Source organism: Geotrypetes seraphini, chromosome 2, assembly GCF_902459505.1.
Source record: "Geotrypetes seraphini chromosome 2, aGeoSer1.1, whole genome shotgun sequence".
Classification (NCBI taxonomy): Eukaryota; Metazoa; Chordata; class Amphibia; order Gymnophiona; family Dermophiidae; genus Geotrypetes; species Geotrypetes seraphini.
In genome coordinates, this window is record NC_047085.1 from 345754256 (window position 1) to 345773175 (window position 18920).

Sequence of the window (18920 nt, forward strand, 5' to 3'; positions counted from 1 at the left end):
AAAAGTGGATGTGTCTGGGTTTCCCTGGACATCTGGTAACCCTAGAAAAGGAGGAAGGAAAAAAGTAGTAATTGAGGGGAGATAAATTTTGCATCCTTTCACTTGTGTATTCTGATCTCCCTCCCCTTTGCTTTCCACCTCCATCCCCCCAATTAAATGGTCAAACTTTGTATGCCTACAGCTCTGTCATCCTGGGTAGGTTATCGTACAAGTTTCCAGTCTTGTAATGATCCATAGGGATACCAAACTTTGGGAAGTTATTTCTCAGACATCTGGCCTCTTAGAATCCTGTGTCCTTGCTAGAATGTAAGTTAGAAAATAAAAAAAATTAAAACAATGGTTTGAAGTATTTAGAGGTAAATGGTCTTTCTCAAATTTCTTCAAAATCAAGTATGCAGCATGGATATGAAGGTAGCAAATGAGAATGTATTTTAATAGCAGAAAACAATGAACACTGTGAGAAAAATAATCTCATTTTAAAAAAAGACCATGAACTACAAGTGTTTGCAAGCATTATATCTACTGTATATTGATTTAAATTTTGCATACATGTATGGCACAGTATGAGAGCCAAGACCTCATATAGCTAACTACAAAGTTTACATACAAAGAGGGAAGATGCTAAGTTTAATGTGTATAAAATAGAGCTCTAACACATGCCTTAGAGACAGATGTTTTTAGCACACAGTCGCACTGAATGGCCCGCGCTGCTCCCGATGCTCATAGGAACTCTATGACCATCGGGAGCCACACGGGCCAATCAGCATGGCTTACCACGCTACAAATTGCTAGCGCGGTTTGATAGAAGAGGCCCAGGGTTATGCAGCCATAGGCCATAATAATCCAGCATAGATCTTAACCACATTAATCCATCACAGTAAACCATAACCATTTTAATGCAACACAATTACAATGATTGTTGTTTGATATTTTATGTATATTTGTCTAAAAGTCCTGAAGGTAGATCTGGTCCGTCCTAGCAGCAGACAAGCACTGTGATGGTTACACTATTAGAAACTGACAGATGAAAGGCAATTGGTTTCTGCACTTCTCGTCAAACCACTTCCCATTGGCTACTCCTGATAAGGCCGCACAGTTCTCCTGCTTTCCACCATCGGGCTGGGTGGTGATTTCCATTTCCCAGTTTTTGAAGCTGATACTGCCGCCAGACATGTCCACCCAGGTGCCTTCGGTTGCCATGTCGTTGATGCCAATCCAGATCTCCTTCTCTGAGCCAAGATTCTTTCTCATGTACTCGTATAATGAGTCATTTTCGTCACCATTTTCGGGGGTGCTGAGGATGCCTCCTTGAGACAAACAGTCATTGTTAGCTTCATGGTAAGTCTTTGCCTGGGAGGAGGGCAGGAAACACTTGTTGTGGACTTTGAAACCTTTCAAACAAACTATTAAAAGAGAAAGAAGAGTCCCCACATGAATTTGAATCTTGCCATATTCCCCTCAAAACGCAGTATCTTTCTCCTGCTTTTTCCCTTTCCCTCTAAACCTGCAGTGTTTTAATTGGCTGATTTATTAAAGCAGTGGTCCAGTGCAAAAATTGTTTCTTTTGCTCATTGAAGATGCTGAGAGATTTTGACAGCTAAATTCTAGACCAATTTTCTTTTCCACAGAAGCAAACAATTGATAAATCATACCCTCATATGGTATGCACACTCTGCATGAGTGTGTGCTTCCAGTTGGGAAACTACCATCGATTTACCCTGGGTAAGTCATTTAACCTTGCATTGCCCCAAATACAAATAATTACTAAGCTGTGGAGACATTAGCACCTGCTTAATGCCAGTTAAAAAGGCATTACCATATTCATTATCTTCTTTCACAGTTTCCAAACATTATCTCATAAATTTTTAGACATGGACTGAAAAACAGGATACACTCAAGGAGAAACAATATCTTGATAACCTTCAACTCTCCAGTCATGAAACAAAAAGGTGAAGGTACACAAATACTTATAGGAACATAATCCAAAGGGACGTCTAAGTCCGTTTAAGTCCATCTCGCAAGTCGTCCAAAATAAAAAACAGCCTAAGACACATTTTCGAAAGATACGTCCAAACTTTTTTTTGTTTCGAAAATCGTCTAGTCATATGTCCTGCCGATCTGATCGTCCAAGCCACTAAATCTTCTATCTTTATACCACATTTCCGTCCAAGTCCAAAACGCCTAGAACAAGCCCTGTTGGATGTGGGAGGGGTCTGCAAAGTGATGGACAGCACACCCAGACATGCCACCTAAATAGTGGGGTACCTTATAGGGCACTGCTGTGAACTTCACAAAAAGGGTGCCATGTCTTCTCCTCCCTACAGCTCCCTTCTAGGTCATGGTGAGCCCCCCAAACCACCACCAGAATCCTCTAGACCCACTTATCTACCACCCCAATAGCCCTTATGGCTGCAGGAGCCACTTCTATGCCAGTACAAAAGGGTGTATAGGGGAGTGCACATGTTTAAGTATCAATGCAGTGATTACAGGACTTATGGGCATGGGTCCTCCCCTCTATGGGTCCCTAACCCACCCCCAAGATGACTTAAGCTGCCTCTGGGCTGGACGACTAAGCTTTCCTATGCCAGGTGGCCAGGTGATGATGGTCTGGAGGCTGAATTTTAAAGTTATGATTAAAATGTTTATGGGGGTGGTAATCACTGGGGTAGTGTGTGGGGGTCTGTTTTATGTGTTTGCAGTGCTTATCTGGTGACTTTAGGTGGGTTTTTGTGACTTAGATCATGCTTTACATGGTCTAAGTCACAACGTTCAAGTTCTGTCTAGGGTCTGTTGTAAAACTTTCGGTTATAAATGCTGTACGACTAAGTCTAAGCCGGCCCATGTCCCGCCCAACTCCGCCCTCGACACGCCTCCCAAAATGCCCCATTTAGCTTTGGACGTTGAGCGGCACTATGAAGGCCTAGGTCGTTTAGAAATACATCCAAAACCCATTTTTATCATCGGCACTTGGACGTTTTTGAGAAATGTTCGTCCAAGTGCTGACTTAGGCCGGTTTTTGGACGTTTTTCTCTTTCAATTATGAGCCCCTTATTGTTCAATTCCACAGCATATTCATAACAGTGCAATCCAAGTGATCTTAGTTTCACCCAGAACTAAATCAGGAGAATGCCATCCTCTTATCCTAGGTAGTCCCTGTTCCATAGAGCTTACATTCTCTTATACGTGTCTCTATATAATGCAGCATACATCTAGTAGTGCTTTGGAAATTAGAGTATTAATGTCTTGCCAGGATGTAAAAACAGAAAATGAAATGGTAATACAGATGAGAAAAGTTAACAAAATTGTCAACTCGATAACAACGGGAGATTTCAATTACCCTTGTATTGATTGGGTAAATGTTTCATCAGGATGTGCTAGGGAGGAAAAGGTTTTTAGATACTAGAAATGACAGTTTCATGAAGCAGCTAATCCTGGAATCAATGAAGGAGGGTGGACTACATTAAATTTAGCTCTCATCAGTGTGCAGGCCTGGTGGAAGAAGCCATGAAAATTCAATTCAATTTGGTATAATCATTGAGGGAGGGACTGTATGCATGGCCAATTAACTCTTTTTAAAAAAAAGACCAAGATAAAATAAAGAAATTAAGAAGAAACTAGAAGGAGCAGTAACAAAGGTTAAAGTTGCCTGTTCAAAAATACCATCTTGGAAGCCTAAGCCAAAAAAGGGTCAGGGGAAGACCAAGCAGATGCCAGCTTTGTTAAACAGCCAGAGGACATTCTATCTAAAATAACAAACATATCCAAAGGAAGAAAACTGGAAATGGTACAAGTGCTGGCAAGCTAGATGCAAAGTGTTAATAAGGTAGGCTAAAAGAGAACTTGAAAAGAACAAGCCAAGAGGCAAAATTTCAAACTAAGAACTTATTGAAGCACACTAAGAGGGTAATTTTGTAAAAGCCACCTAGAATTTGGTGTCCAGAAGGTGCACAGTATGAGATGTAAGCACTTTTATTCATTTATATAAAAGTAGTATAACCAGGTACTAATGCCTCTACATTTAGGTGTGATCGATTATCCCAGCCATACAGCTGGTTTGAGTATGAGTGTGTAAATGCCACAGGACTGCTCATAACTTATACTAATAATCCCTTGATTGCATTATTACTATCAAGTGGATGCTGCCATCAGCATATTAGTTTGACGTACTAGTGGCTTTTGTGAAACGCGTTGATGTTTTGATGTGATTATGATTGCCCGTGACAAAGCCCTTTGCTGGGGTGAAACATGGGCTCTATGTTGGGCATTCTTTTTACTGTATGAGATCTCTTGTGCTGAATAAACGTCTTACTACAATATGACGCGTGACCCGCTGTTTTGTGCCCACTTAATTTATTTATTTGGTTCGTTTTATATCCCATCCTCCCCAACGAGCTCAGAATGGGTCACAAGGTACTTAAGGGCATATTTACTGATACGCTTCTCCCTCGGTATTCGCGGGGGTTAGGTGCAGAGCCGGGCCGCGAAGTGTGAAAAATCACGAATAACTTCTCGGCCGGCTCTGACCCAGCCCCGCCTCCCTCCTGCGTCCCCGGAACCTTACCTGGTGATCTAGCGGTGAAGCTATGCTCCTGCCCTGTGCAGAGCCATCATCGGAATGGCTGCCGTGAGTTCCCGTTGTAGTCATAAGTACCTGGCAAGATCTCAACAAGTAAAACATATTTTATACAGCTTATTCTAGGAATAAGCAGTAGATTTCCTCACACCCATCTTAATAATGGCTTATGGACATCTCTTTTAGGAAGTTATCCAAACTTTTTAAAAATCCTGCTAAGCTAACTGCTTTCACCATCTTCTCTGGCAACGAATTCCAGAGTTGAATTACATGTTGAGTGAAGAAGTAGTTTCTCTGGTTTGTTTTAAATCTACTACTTAGTAACTTCATCATATGATCCCTAGTCCTAGTATTTTTGGAAAGAGTAAACAAGTGATTCACATCTACCCTTTCCATTCACTCCATATTTATAGACCTTTATCATATTCTCCAAGCTGAAGAGCCCTAGCTACTTTAGCCTTTCCTCACAGGGAGGGGTGATGCTAGCAACTTGGGGGGGAGGGGCATGGGGTGGTAAAGTCTTGAGCCCCATTCATAGTTTAAGATTTGCCTAGGGTGTACAATACACTTGAGAGGCCCTGCTCTTGTTACTATTTTTGGAGTGCATTTATTAAAGTAGAAAGTTATCTATGCAGGATCATCAACTCTGGAAAAGCTTAGAAAGTGTTTTGCGCGTTCCATTCTTCCTAAATAGAGGCATTAACTTCCTGTGGGGCGTTGTATTTACAAAGAAATTACAACTTTAGGATCTGGCAAACTAAACTGTATTAACACCAAATAATACATATGTCATTTGGAGGTGGGAACTTTTAAAAACATGCTATACACCTGTACTAATGTGGGTCAATTTTTGAGCTTTGTAATGAAGAAAACTAGAAGTACATCACTACTGATCTATCTAGTCATGTATTCAGGAGAAGATGACAGTTTGCACGGAGAGATCCATTTATGTAACAATTAGTATAAAAATGGATTAACACTGCCCTCTTGAGCCTAGCTAAGTACTTGCAGGCTTCTGCAACATGGGTACTACAGTATTAGAGAATGACACAGGAACAAATTTTTTCCTGTCCTTGCAGGAACACAGTTTCCCCGTCCCCTCCCAGCAAGTTTTGTCCCTGTCCCATTCCTGTAAGCTCTGCCATAACCGCACAAGCCTCAAACACTTATGCTTTTAAAGTGGCTTGTGCAGATGAGGATAGAGCTTGCAGGAATGGGGCAGGGACAGGAAAAGAACTTGACAGGATGGGAAAATGAGTCTCTGCAGGGACAGGGAAAAATTTGTCCCCCATGTCATTCTCTATACTGTATTACCTAGCCTAGATGGTGAGGATATGCTCCCCAAAGTCTGTTTAGGTCAGTACATATATATGGCATTTTCAGAGTACGTACATTAGTTGACCTTCTTTCATTGCCCCACAGCTACAAAGATTATGAAATAATCACCTTGATTATTATGGAATACCAACTACAGAACAATGGGAATTAAACAGGGCTAGAAGCCAAAAGCCAATAATACATCAGAAAGTATCATTCAGACTCACAGAGGAGACTCTCCAGGTTTGAAGAAACCACTTTATGACCCTTAGATCTCAGGCTGGCAGGGGTGACAGTCTTAGGTCAAAGCCGGGGAAGTGTGTTATGCACAGTACTTTCACAGATCTTACTATCCAATCGTGACTAAGCCTGAGGCAAGTGCATGTTCTGGAGTGGAGGGAAGGAAGGGGCTCACACACAACATCTGAAGCTGTAGAATTGGCTCTTCTGGATGAAAAGACATAGGGCATTTTTCTGAAGAATGTACGTGGATCTGTGATGCTCTCCAAGGCACATAACAGAATGGCTTTGTGCCAGGAACGAAATGTTAAGTAGATAAATGAAACAGCAGACAGAGGAAGTAAATAAAACATTTCTGGTTTGTTTGCTTTTGAAAAATTTGTTGTTTTTTTTTATAATCATTAACTTTTTTTGTTTCATATATTTATGTAAATAATAAATTTTCAACCTCTATTGGAAATGTATAACATGTGGAAGGGCATAATTTAAAAACCGTCTTAAGTCCCCTTTTGGCCTAAGGCCCTAGGTGCACAAAGTAGGCAGCAGAGATTTAAAAAAAAAAGTCCAAAATGTGTTTTTTATGAGAATGGCCTACGTGTACATTCAGGAGTTTAATCGCCCAGACTGGCACTACATCTACCTTTAAGCCCTATTCTTGAAAAAAAAAAATTGCCCAAGTCTGAAACGCCCAAAACAAGACCTTTTAGGCATGGGAAAAACCAATCCTTCACCTAAAAGCGCAATTCTCTAACCAGCATCAGTCATAAGCACCGGTTAGAGAATTGTGAAACTGTTCCCCATCCCCCTGCCTGACACTTGCCTCACACCCCCTCCCCTGCAACAATCACGACAGGAGAAATGTCCAATCTCTCCTGCTAACACCTGCTGCGAACCCCCCCTCCAATGATTGGCGGCAGGAGGGATGCCCAGTCCCTCCTGCAGATCCCCCCTCCCCGAAAGTTCACCAGCAGGAGGAATGCCACACCAGGACCAGATGTATAAGTTCAGGCAACCTGTCAAACTTTTCGATTATGGCTGCCGGACGACTAAGTGTAGGTCGGCCCATGTCCCGTCCATCTCCCACCTTACCCACTCCTCCAAAAATGCTCCTTTTCACTCTGGGCACACAGAGGCAGGGAAAAGGCCTAAGCTGGTTTTAGATCCGTCTAAAACCCTGTTCGATTATCAGTATTTGGATGACCTATCTTTTTGATCGTCCAAGTGCCAATTTAGGAGGGGTTTTAGATTTTTTTCTTTCTTTTTTTTATTATGAGCCCCATGGTATTTGATTATATGCACATTAAATTGCTTTTGTACACACTGAAATTTTTAAGGCACCTACACAGACTGAGGGCTCCTTTTACGAAGGTGCGTTAAGCATTTTAGCGCACGCACCGGATTAGTGCGCGCTAGCCAAAAATCTACCGCCTGCTCAAAAGGAGGCGGTAGCGACTAGCGCGCAGGGCAATTTAGCATGTGCTATTCCGTTTGTTAAGGCGCTAACGCGCCTTTGTAAAAGGAGCCCTGAATGTTTGCTAAAATTAAAAAAAGCATGTACCTCCTGTATGAGGCTTAGCTCACTGCTAAAATGAAGGATATATAGATATAGAGTACGTATGTTTCCAGTACTGGCAATGATGGATGGTCAATTTTGTGAAATGGCTGATGAAGGATTAGTAAGAATAACTTACTTGTCTGCAACGCCTGTTGTTCCTTCAATAAGTTCACCTCATGTGCAAGGTCATTGATTTGCTTCTTTAGCTCATCAATGGTTTGCATGGTTACGACATCTGTTGAAGAAAACAAGTTGTAAAATTGCAAATAAAAATAGAGGACATTTGTAAGATCACATCACCATAGATTAACTAATAAGGCATAGGGAAGAGAAGGAGATTCCTAAATCTATAAAGGTCTCACAGATGCCTTTTATTTATTTATTTTTTAATTTCCTGCCAGTATTATAATGTACAATGCAGGGATGCAGAAAATTGGAACAGAAATGGAAAAAACAAATTTAGATTCGGATAAAAGGATCTGGAGAGTTAATATCAAAAAATATAATCTAGAGATCAGAATTGCAAGGAAAAATCATTATGGTATTAAGATAGTTAAATCAAACAACTATAGCAGCACCCTTTTTAAACTTTGGTGCTCTTTATCTTCAGTAAATCAAAATCAAAGCAAGATGGCATCCCAACTGCTGAAGAGTTAGCAAAATTTTTTAATAACAAAATTGCTATTATTAGAGATACCTTTCCAGCCATCAATCCTGATGATTTTTCCCTAGGCTCAGTCTAATGGGTCTACATTAACCCATGTGGATCGTTTCTGGAATGTATATGACCCTGTATCTGAACTTCAAGTTCTAAAATTATGTGAAAAACTGAAGAGGTTTAGTTGTACTTTGGATCCTTTTCCCTCCTACCTTTATGGCAACACCTTCACAGGCTATTACTTGGTTGACTTCTTTATTAAACCTTCTACTTAGTAATGGTCATTTTTCACTGAAAATGGGTAACATAATTCTAATACCTTTGTTGAAAGGTACCGCTTTAGATCCTTCGGTTTCCTCTCATTATCGCCCTATTGCGAATATTCCTCTAATGACAAAAATGTTGGAATCAATTATTTCTTGTCAACTCTCCAACTATTTAGAGAAATTTTCTATCTTGTTACCATTTCAACACAGATTCAGGCCAAATTTTAGCACAGAAACACTTTTAATATCACTAATTGCAAAGATTCAAAATCTACAATTGCAGAATATATATGCAGTACTGTTACACTTTGATCTGTCAGTGGCATTCGATGTGGTTCATCATGATATTTTGATTCGTATGCTGGCTGACATAGGTCTGAATCATGTGGTTTTGGACTGGTTTAACAAATTTCTCTTGCAATGTTCTTATTACCCATTTTTTTAAACATATATATGACCTCCTTAAAAAACTTTTGTCTCTCGTCTGTAGAGACTATATATACTTATGCAGATGATATCGTCATCCTATTGGAAGTTAACCATGATCTTTGTGACCTGGCTTCAGATAGTTGCATCTCGAAGTGTCAGAGGTGGGCTAATTCCATCCAAATGAAATTAAATGCTTCAAAAACCAAATTACTTTGGATTAGGCCTAGATTAGAAATTCTTCCTGCTGTTGTTCTACTGAAGTCAGGTATCTCATTACAACTAGATTTCTCCTCCAGAGTTTTGGGCATTATATTGGACGCTTCCCTTACTTTTAATGATCAGATAGATTCCTTAGCAAATAAATGTTTTTTCAGTTTGCATATGTCGAGAAAAGTTAGGTCATTATTCTATCAGGAACATTATACATTATTGGTACAGTCCACTGTGCTTGCTCAGATGGATTATTGTAATTCTGTATATTTGGGTATTAAACAGGGCAGCCTAGATTGACTGCAGCTAATACAGAAAACTTATCTTTGGAAAGAGAAAGTACGATCATGTGTCCCCATTATTGAGAAAGCTTCATTGGCTCCCAGTTTTGTTATAGGATACAGTTTAAGAGTGCATGTGTCATTTTAAAATTCCTTTATGGAATATTTGATCCTTCAATCCCTCTATGCTGGAATGCTATTAGATCCTGTCATTCAAGGATTACAACAATTTATAAATTATCATTTTTATCCTCTAGAGCAGGAGTGTCAAAGTCCCTCCTTGAGGGCCGCAATCCAGTCGGGTTTTCAGGATTTCCCCAATGAATATGCATGAGATCTATTAGCAAACAATGAAAGCAGTGTATGCAAATAGATCTTATGTATATTCATTGGGGAAATCCTGAAAACCCAACTGGATTGCAGCCCTCGAGGAGGGACTTTGACACCCCCTACAACAGAGAACTTAAATGTGCCGGGAAACTCAGCAAAACTTTGTCATTTAAATTGGTGGAAATTTGGAACAAATTACCAGACTCTTTATGACTGTTAGGTCAGTTACAGCAATTTTGGAAAGATCTAAAAACTTGGTTGTTTACACAATAGTTATTCAGACTTGTTCCTCTAACTATTTAAATAGCTATCTAATCCTAACTAATTAGTATTCTCTCTATTCAATCTATTAGATGTTACCTTGTTTTTGAATTAATTGTAAACCGAATCGAGTTCCTTTGAAAACGATTTGGTATATAAATTGAAGACTAGATTAGACTATTCTGAAAAGATATTGAACTAGCAAAGCACCTTTACATTTCTAATGCTAAAAGGACTGCTTCTCTCCCTTACCACTCCTGACCCATTTACCAGTGTCTAAATTAATTTAAAAAAAAAATTCATAAAAGTATTTGTACACCAACAAACAGAACTGAACAGCCACAAAAATGAGCGATACCCTCTGATGGCACCAGGATAGAGCAGATCTCCTAGACCTCCTCAGAACTAGTAGAAAGTTCTTGGCATGTGCAACCCTTTCCTCACACAGCAGGCTCCTCGAATCTCATGCTTGTTTTATGGGGAAAAAAATCTTTATTAAATCACATACAGGCACAATAAAGGCAGTAAGGAGTCAAGAAATGTGAAAAGGACAGTTCAAGTTTATTTTAAAATTTATTATACCACCTAATCAGGCTTCTAGGTGGTGTACATTAATCAATAAAAACAATCAAGTTAATAAAATAAACATAATTAGGGGAATAATTAACCAAACGGACAAACTTGAACAGAAGGAAACGAGGGGTCGAACTACAAAATTAAAGAGGAAGGAGACATTGAGGGAAAGAACAAGAGGTGGGGGAAAGTCCAAGAGAAGGGATGTGGAATTGTCCTTAGGACAGTTACTGTTCAACAGCGTCTTTAAAAGAGTAGTTACTACTCAAAGACATCTTTAAACAAAAAGGTTTTTAATTTAGATTTGAATTGGTTTAAATATGTTTCCTTTCTTATGTAATTAGGTTTAGAGTTCCAGAGGGAAGGTGCAGTAACCGAAAAGATATTTAAGCGCATGGAATTATGAATTTTGAAGACCAGTAGTAGTAGTTTGTTATCCAGCGTGAAAGGCAGCCAGTGAGTGGCCTTAAAGAGTGCTGTGTCAAGATCATACTTTTTTTGCACCTGTATTAAGTTTTATAGCAGTATTTTGAACTAGCTGGAGGCACTGTAGATGCTTTACTTGCAATCACTTATACAAGGCATTGCAATAGTTTAATTGAAGAGGCCTAGTGAATGAATCAAGATGTCAAGAGCTGGGGGATGGAATAAAGTTCTCACAGAGCAGATCATTCACACCTTATAGAAGGAGCTCTGGACAACTGAAGAGATTTGGGATGTAAAAATGAGTGTGTGATCAGTAATTACTCCTAGAATTCTAGTGGTTGACACTGGTGGAATTTGAGTAGCCCAGAGGGTATCCTCATCAGTGAAGAGAAGAACTTTGGATTTCCTGGGGTTTAATACAAGTTTATTGTCCTTTAACCAGTCTATGATTTGAGTCAGTTTGTTATTTATGGTCTGAATCTCTTCAAGTTCCGATGGATCCAGGTACGGAGGACATGAATGTTGTCTGCAATGATGTATACGGTAAAAGCTAAACACTGCATTAAAGTCAATAGAGGAGTAAGAAAAATATTAGAGTGTAGGGGCCAAAATTGATTTCTGTGGGACTCCAGATGCAGGTGAGAATGAATTAGAAGTGGTGTTGAAAAACTGATCAGTGTAACTACTGTACAATCTGTGAACTAAGGTAGGAATTGCTCAAAGACAGTGTCTGTCAGGCCATTCTGGCACAATACACACAGCAAAACTGAGTGATTAACAAGAATGCCACTGATAGATCTAATGGTAGAAGGAAGACAGATTCCACCTGATTTAGATACTTAATAATCTCTCCTTTTACTAAATCGCGGTAGAGGTTTCTACTTTGGCCCAAAGTAGAGAATGACAGGAGGACAAATTTTTCCCCGTCCCTGTGGGAACTTATTTTCCCGTCTCGTCAAGTTCTTTTCCTTTCCCTGCCCCATTCCTGCAAGCTGTGCCTCATCTGCATAAGCCTCAAACACTTTAAAATCATAAGTGTTTGAAGCTTGTGCGGTTAAGGCAGAGCTTACAGGAATGGGACAGGGAGAAAGACAAAACTTGCGGGGACAGGATGGGGAAATTGAGTTCCTGTGGGGATGGGGAAAAGTTTGTCCCCATGTCATTCTCTAGCCCAGAGCACTGAGGCCCTGATTCTCCAAAGTGCGTCCCGATTTTAGGCAGCTGTAGGCGTCCCTACAGCTGTCTATAATCAGCCAATCGGGATTCATGTTTTTTAAAAAAATGCTCCCCAGGCAGGCCGCCTATATTGAAGGCGAGGCCCGACCGCCCCTCCCCCCCCCCGACACTACCGATCACTGGCAGGAGGGTGCCCAATCCCTCCTGCCAGAAGATGCCCCCTGACACTACTGACCGCCCCCCCGACACTACCGACCGCCCCCCCCCCGACACTTCCGATCGCTGGCAGGAGGGTGTCCAATCCCTCCTGCCGGAAGACGCACCCCCTCTGCACCCCCCCCCTCGCGCTAATAGCCCTCAAACCTCCCCCCAGCCAAACTAACCTTTCCTTGTTGGCCAGACGGGACTTGCCCGTCCAGCTGGCAGGCCAGTCTCGTCGAAATGAGGCGGGCCCGCCCCTTCCCGGCCCATCCTTCCGAAGTCTAAGGCCTGATTGGCTCAGGCTCTAGAAGCCTGGACCAATCAGACCTTAGGCATAGCGGGTTCACCCATCCCCACTAAGTCTAAGGCCTGATTGGCCCAGGCGCCTAGAGCCTGGGCCAATCAGATCTTAGATTAAGCCGGCAGGCCAGTCTCGTCGAAATGAGGCGGGCCCGCCCCTTCCCGGCCCATCCTTCCGAAGTCTAAGGCCTGATTGGCTCAGGCTCTAGAAGCCTGGACCAATCAGACCTTAGGCATAGCGGGTTCACCCATCCCCACTAAGTCTAAGGCCTGATTGGCCCAGGCGCCTAGAGCCTGGGCCTGGGCCAATCAGATCTTAGATTAAGCCGGCAGGCCAGTCTCGTCGAAATGAGGTGGGCCCGCCCCTTCCTGGCCCATCCTTCCGAAGCCTAAGGCCTGATTGGCCCAGGCTCTAGAAGCCTGGACCAATCAGGCCTTAGGCATAGCGGGTCCGCCCATCCCCACTAAGTCTAAGGCCTGATTGGCCCAGGCAGGGAGAGCATGCGTCGGCGTCGGCTTTGGGGCCTGTTATCCATTGGTGGGTCCTGTTCCCCGATGGCAGCGGCAGTGGCAGTGGCTTGGGGAACGGCAGGGAGAAAGAAAGAAAGGGGGCAGGCAGGGAAACAGAAGGAAAGAAGAGAAACAGAAAAAAAGAAAGAAAGGTCAGGGAGAGAGGAAGAAAAAGTTGGGGGAGGGAATGAGGTGTGGAGGAGAGGAAGCATACAGGCTGAAAGAAAGATTGGATGCACAGTCAGAAGAAAGTGCAACCAGAGACTCATGAAATCACCAGACAAGGTAGGAAAAATGATTTTATTTTAAATTTAGCAAAGTGGAGGCAGTATTACCACAGTTTTCAAAGGAATTTGCCCAAATAACTTAATAGTTAACTGGGTAAATTCCCAGAGATGAAAACTTCCCTTCACTTACTATGCACAGTTCTGAATTTATATCTGCTGTCTATATTTTACAATATGGTCCCCTTTTACTAAACCGCAATAGTGGTTTTTAGCGCAGGGAGCCTATGAGCGTCAAGAACAGCGCTGGGCATTCAGCGCAGCTCCCTGAGCTAAAAACTGCTATTGTGGTTTAATAAAAAGGATGGAGGGTATATTTGTCTATTTTTGTATGGTTGTTACTGAGGTGACAATGCATAGAGTCATCTGCCTTGATCTCTTTGAAAAAAAACCAGAATAGGAATGATAATTAGTAACATTTTCTCAGCGTATAGTGTGCTTTGTGTTTTTTAATTTTATTGTTGGTAGATCATTTTGACTTGGTCATTTTAAAGTAGCTCACAAGCTCAAAAAGTTTGGGCACCTCTGAGCTAGAGCGTTGAAACTGTGTATTTCTATTTTATCCCCCCTTTTACAAAACTGTGGAGCGTTTTTTAGCACCAGCCGTGGTGGTAGCAGCTCTGATGCTCAGAATTCTATGAGCGTCAGGGCTGTTACCACTGTGGCTAAAATCCACACTACAGTTTTGTAAAAGAGTGAGGGGTTAGTTTGTGATGACATATTCCATACTAGGCGAAGGTGTTTTCTGTGTTCTGTGTGTTCGAAAGACATGGTTTTCTGTTAGGATTGACGGTGTAGGATTGATCTGTGCTGGTCTGGCTTGTTTAGTTTTACAATGGGTGTATTGATGTACTGCTCACTGCAATATGTAAGATGCTGCCTTTTCCTAGGTACTCATGTGTGACATGTGGTTTGTTACTAAAAATCATGTTTTTCTTACAGATGGGGGGGGGGGGGGGGTGCCAAAAATGATGGGCCCCAGGTGTTACATATGCTACGTACGCCACTGTATGTAAAGATACCAGAAAGCTGGCGTAGCAAAAACTTTAAGTAAATTGTTATTCTTCTAAGTTTTGAGTATTTAACCCTCCCACAATCTCACGGGCACTCGTTTCAAGTTTATTGAGATTTTGATTTAAACGCAATATCAAATACAGTGGTACAGCAAGACGAGCAAAACATTCGCAAACTTGGTGCCTCGTAAACCGAGCTTGCCTCGCAGTACGAGTGCCCCCCCCCCCGCGATCCGGCATCCCCACCAGCGATCAGGCATCCCCTCCCCCCCGAGCAGTCAATGACACCCTTTACCCGACTTGGCACCAGTGCCGGTGCCCGAAGATTCTCCCTCTTCTGGCGCAGCTGGGCGGTGCGTCGGAGATCCTCCTTCTTCTGGGCTGGGCTGGGCTGGACTGGCTTTGAGCATTTGAGCATGCTCAAAGCCTTCTGGTCTCGCTCTCTCCGAGATTGAGAGCGAGATCAGAAGACTTTGAGCATGCGCAAATGCTCAAAGCCAGTCCAGCCCAGCCCAGACCAGAAGAAGGAGGATCTCCGACGCACCACCCAGCCGCGCCAGAAGAGGGAGGATCTTCGGGCACCGGCACTGGTGCCAACGGGTAAAGGGTGTCATTGACTGCTCGGGAGGGGGGAAAGTAGGATCGCGGTGGAGGGGGGGCAACGGGAGCGGGGGGGATGCCGGTTTGCAGGGGGGGGGGGAGCTGGATCACGGGGAGGGGTTTGGAACAGCATCGGATTCCTCAAGGGGGGGGAGAATGGAGCAGCGCTGGTAGCCTCTGTGGGGGGGGGGGGGGAGGAGGTGGAACCAATCAAAGCAGTTTCCCTTACTTCCTATGGGGAAACTTGCTTTGATATACGAGCAATTTGGTTTACGAGCATGCTTCTGGAACGAATTATGCTCGTAAACCAAGGTTCCACTGTATTTTCAATGCGTATAACAAAAATAAATTTGGGGAAATAAATAAAACCATTTGAACAATAAACATATAAACATATCCATAGATGATTAAAATTACATAAGGAGTACAAGGATAAACTACATTTGTTTAAAAATGCGTTCTCCGCACCTGCTCATAAATTTGTTGACTGGAAGGATCCAGCAATGTGGCCAGATGTCATTCAGGACAAAGACAGAGAAAGAATTGTGCAATTTGGATTAATGATGGAAGATGATTTAAAGCAAATGGCACAGTCTATGAGTAAAGATCTTGACGGACGTTCTTTTTATGAATATCTCCTCTATGCCAAATCACCCAATGGGCATGAGAAGATTTTACGGGACTGGCTTAGGTGGAGCATTTGCAGAAAAGTATGTGTGTATTTGGCCCATGGAAGAAGGGGGGGGGAGGCGTCGCGGGAGGGAAGGGGTGCGTGGGGGGCCCAATAGGATTGCTCAGTAAGGGGCCCAGAAATTTCTGATGGCGGCCCTGAGCAGATTGCAAGCCCTCTGGGAACAGGGAAATACTTAATGTCCCTGCATATGCAGTCAGTCACTGATCTACTACTAAAAAAAAAAAAAAAAGTGTTAGCTAAATCCAAAATAAAAAAATGCATACATTAGTAACCACTCCCCTTAAATGGCTAAGTTCTGTTCCTTGTCTCTTTCTGTACCTCATTTTCAGTAGCTTCTATCTGTTTCCCCTTCACATTAGTTTGTCCCATCCTCTACAAACAGTAGGTTTGAATAAATATTTCTCTGCGGGCTGCCATACTACATCTCCTTATTGTTCCCAATCCTGTAATTTTCCAAGTAATCTCTCAACCATGGAATTAGCACCGTTTCCTGTAACCTTTCCTGGAAATGTCGAGTTATCTTCTTCTGTAATCCGCCTAGAACTGCAAGGTATAAGCGGAATAGAAGTCACTAATGCAATGCACTACTACTACTATTTATTATTTCTAAAGTGCTGAAAGGTGTATGCTGCGCTGTACATTTTAACATACAATAGATGGTCCCTGCTCAGAAGAGCTTACAATCTAATTTAGACAGAACATTTTGGGGTTAGGGAGATTATGGTAGAGGAAATGATACAGTGGGGATAGGTATCTGACAGCAGTGAGTGGGAGTTAGGAGTTGAAAACAGATTTTAAAAAAGTGGGCTTTTAGCTTGGATTTGAACGCTGCTAGGGAGGGAGCATGACGTATTGATTCAGGAAGCCTGTTCCAGGCATGCGATGCTGCAAGAAAGAAGGGACGGAATCTAGAGTTGGCAGTGGTAGAGAAGGGTACAGATAAGAGGAGCTTGCACAACGAATGGAGATCACAGGGAGGAACATAGGGGGAGATAAGTGAAGAGAGATATTGGGGGGGGGGGGGAGCATCAGAATTATGAGTATCTATTGCAGCATTCAAGGGAAGCAGTTTTCTACTTACTGCTGTAGTATTGTACACTGATGCATATCTAAAAACCTAAAGGCCGTGCTTTGCCACATTTATCAATGTACCTGAGATATCTGAAACAATAAATCTTTAGTGCAACATCCCATTTATTTCAAAATCTGACCTTCTTTTACCCTATTCATTAGCCTACTTACAGGATCCATCTATAATATTGACTGTTTTCAGTTTTAAAGGAGAATGTATATAATCTTTGTTTAATAAGTAATGGCCTCAAGACATTTAAAACTACATAGAGCAACATTTTAGTTAGGGTATAAACCAAGTCCAAGTTTTATTTAAAATTTGATACAACGCTTATTAAAAATTTCTAAGTGATTACATAATAAAAATTTGGGGAAAGGAACATATAAAGACAGACATCAACTATATCTTACTTGAGTCTCAGGGAAGAAGGGGTTGAACTACAACTTTGTACAGAAAAGAAGAACACAGAGGGCTAATAACAATAAGGTAAAGGGTTAAAAAAAAAAAAAGCTGCCAAACTGAGCCTTGTAATATTTTACAAGTCTTGTAATTTATCAAGTGCAACTTGATAAATTGGAGTGGCATGCTTAAGTATGTACAATCTCAAATGCATCTCTGAAAAGAAAACTTTTCATGTTGAATACCTGTACATTTTTTTGATTGAAATTCCAATAAATTTACAACAGATAAATTTTAAGGCGGTATCAGTAATTACAGCATCAAGGGTGAAATACCCCATATAGTTAATCACCATAAAACGCATTATGGAGAGGAGAAAACCTCCCAAACTGCAATTAATGACGGAAAACAAAAATATATCACCGGGAGCAGGATTTAAGAACAATTATGAAGCTCCTTAAACTCTTCCACATAGGGTTTGTACTGTCACTTGTATCCCTTCCCTTTCCTTTTTAAATTTTAAGAAAATGCTTCTTTAAACGGTTGCCCAGAATTGCAAGTGTGTCCTACCTTTCTTGGCATTGGCTGGTTTCTGCCGGGATTTGCTTTGCTGGATAGTGACTTGTGAAAGGCTGAGGAGACATAGGACCAGGCATGCTCTTCTGACCGCCATTCTGCTTTATGTGCAGAGAGGGTAGCTGGGGCTGTGCCTCTTATGTGAAGCTATAATGAATAACGTCTGCTCAAGGAATACTTCCAGATTCTCATTTTAATGTAGCATTCCAAAAACACCAGAGAGAAATTTTGGAGGGCAGGATGAGGGTTCATAGGAAATCAGTGAACTCATGAACTCATCTTAGTAACTTGGCTTTTCTGTTTCAGTAGTAGTTTGTGATCATAAGGATTATAATAAACATTTAAAAGACATTTATAATTCTTTTAAGTGTAACCTGTACAATGTCTGCACACCAGTTAGGAACTATGCCTTAAAGAGAGACCAGGGGCATATTTATTGCAACCTTTGTGGATCATTTTGAAGAAAAAAAATCGTAACAAAAATTTGTGAACATTTAAAAAATCTGGTTTTAATAATAATAACAGCAATACCGTGAAGTTCTATGCGGTTTACAAAGATTAAGCAAAGGTACAATTTGATTGACTTTAAGAGGGGAGGAAGAAAGAGGGTTAATAGGACAGGAAATCCATTTTTGAGAAGAGAGTGATCAATAGAACAAGTTAATCGCTATAGAGGGGAGAGAGAAGAAAGGATCAGTTGTCTAGATACTTTAGGAACAGGTGTGTTTTCAGACGTTCTAAAAAGGTATATAAATGGCAAGTTTATGTGGTAGAAAGGAACAGTGACCAACTAGAGGAGTATGATGTAAATTTGGCATTTCAAATGAATTACAATACATAGGAGATCACTTTTTATTTATTTCAAATTTACTATATACACTGCCTTTAACTATGGTATTTTTTTTAGCTATATTGATAAAAACTAAGATTTTACAAGAGGGTGCTGAAAAGTTCTCAGCCCAACCAAGAAGAGAAT

At 41.5% G+C, this 18920-nt stretch overlaps 1 protein-coding gene across 1 annotated transcript; it reads right to left on the reverse strand.

The window, feature by feature from the left end:
• Positions 1–412: 412 nt before the first annotated feature.
• On the reverse strand, positions 413–18321 carry CLEC3B (C-type lectin domain family 3 member B). Its single transcript, XM_033934685.1, has 3 exons — positions 17939–18321; positions 7822–7920; positions 413–1403 (listed from the first exon to the last, which is right to left on the reverse strand). Exons 1-3 carry the CDS (start codon positions 18039–18041, stop codon positions 1003–1005), a joined length of 603 nt encoding a protein of 200 aa, XP_033790576.1. The 5' UTR covers positions 18042–18321; the 3' UTR covers positions 413–1002.
• Between the last annotated feature and the right edge of the window lie 599 nt (positions 18322–18920).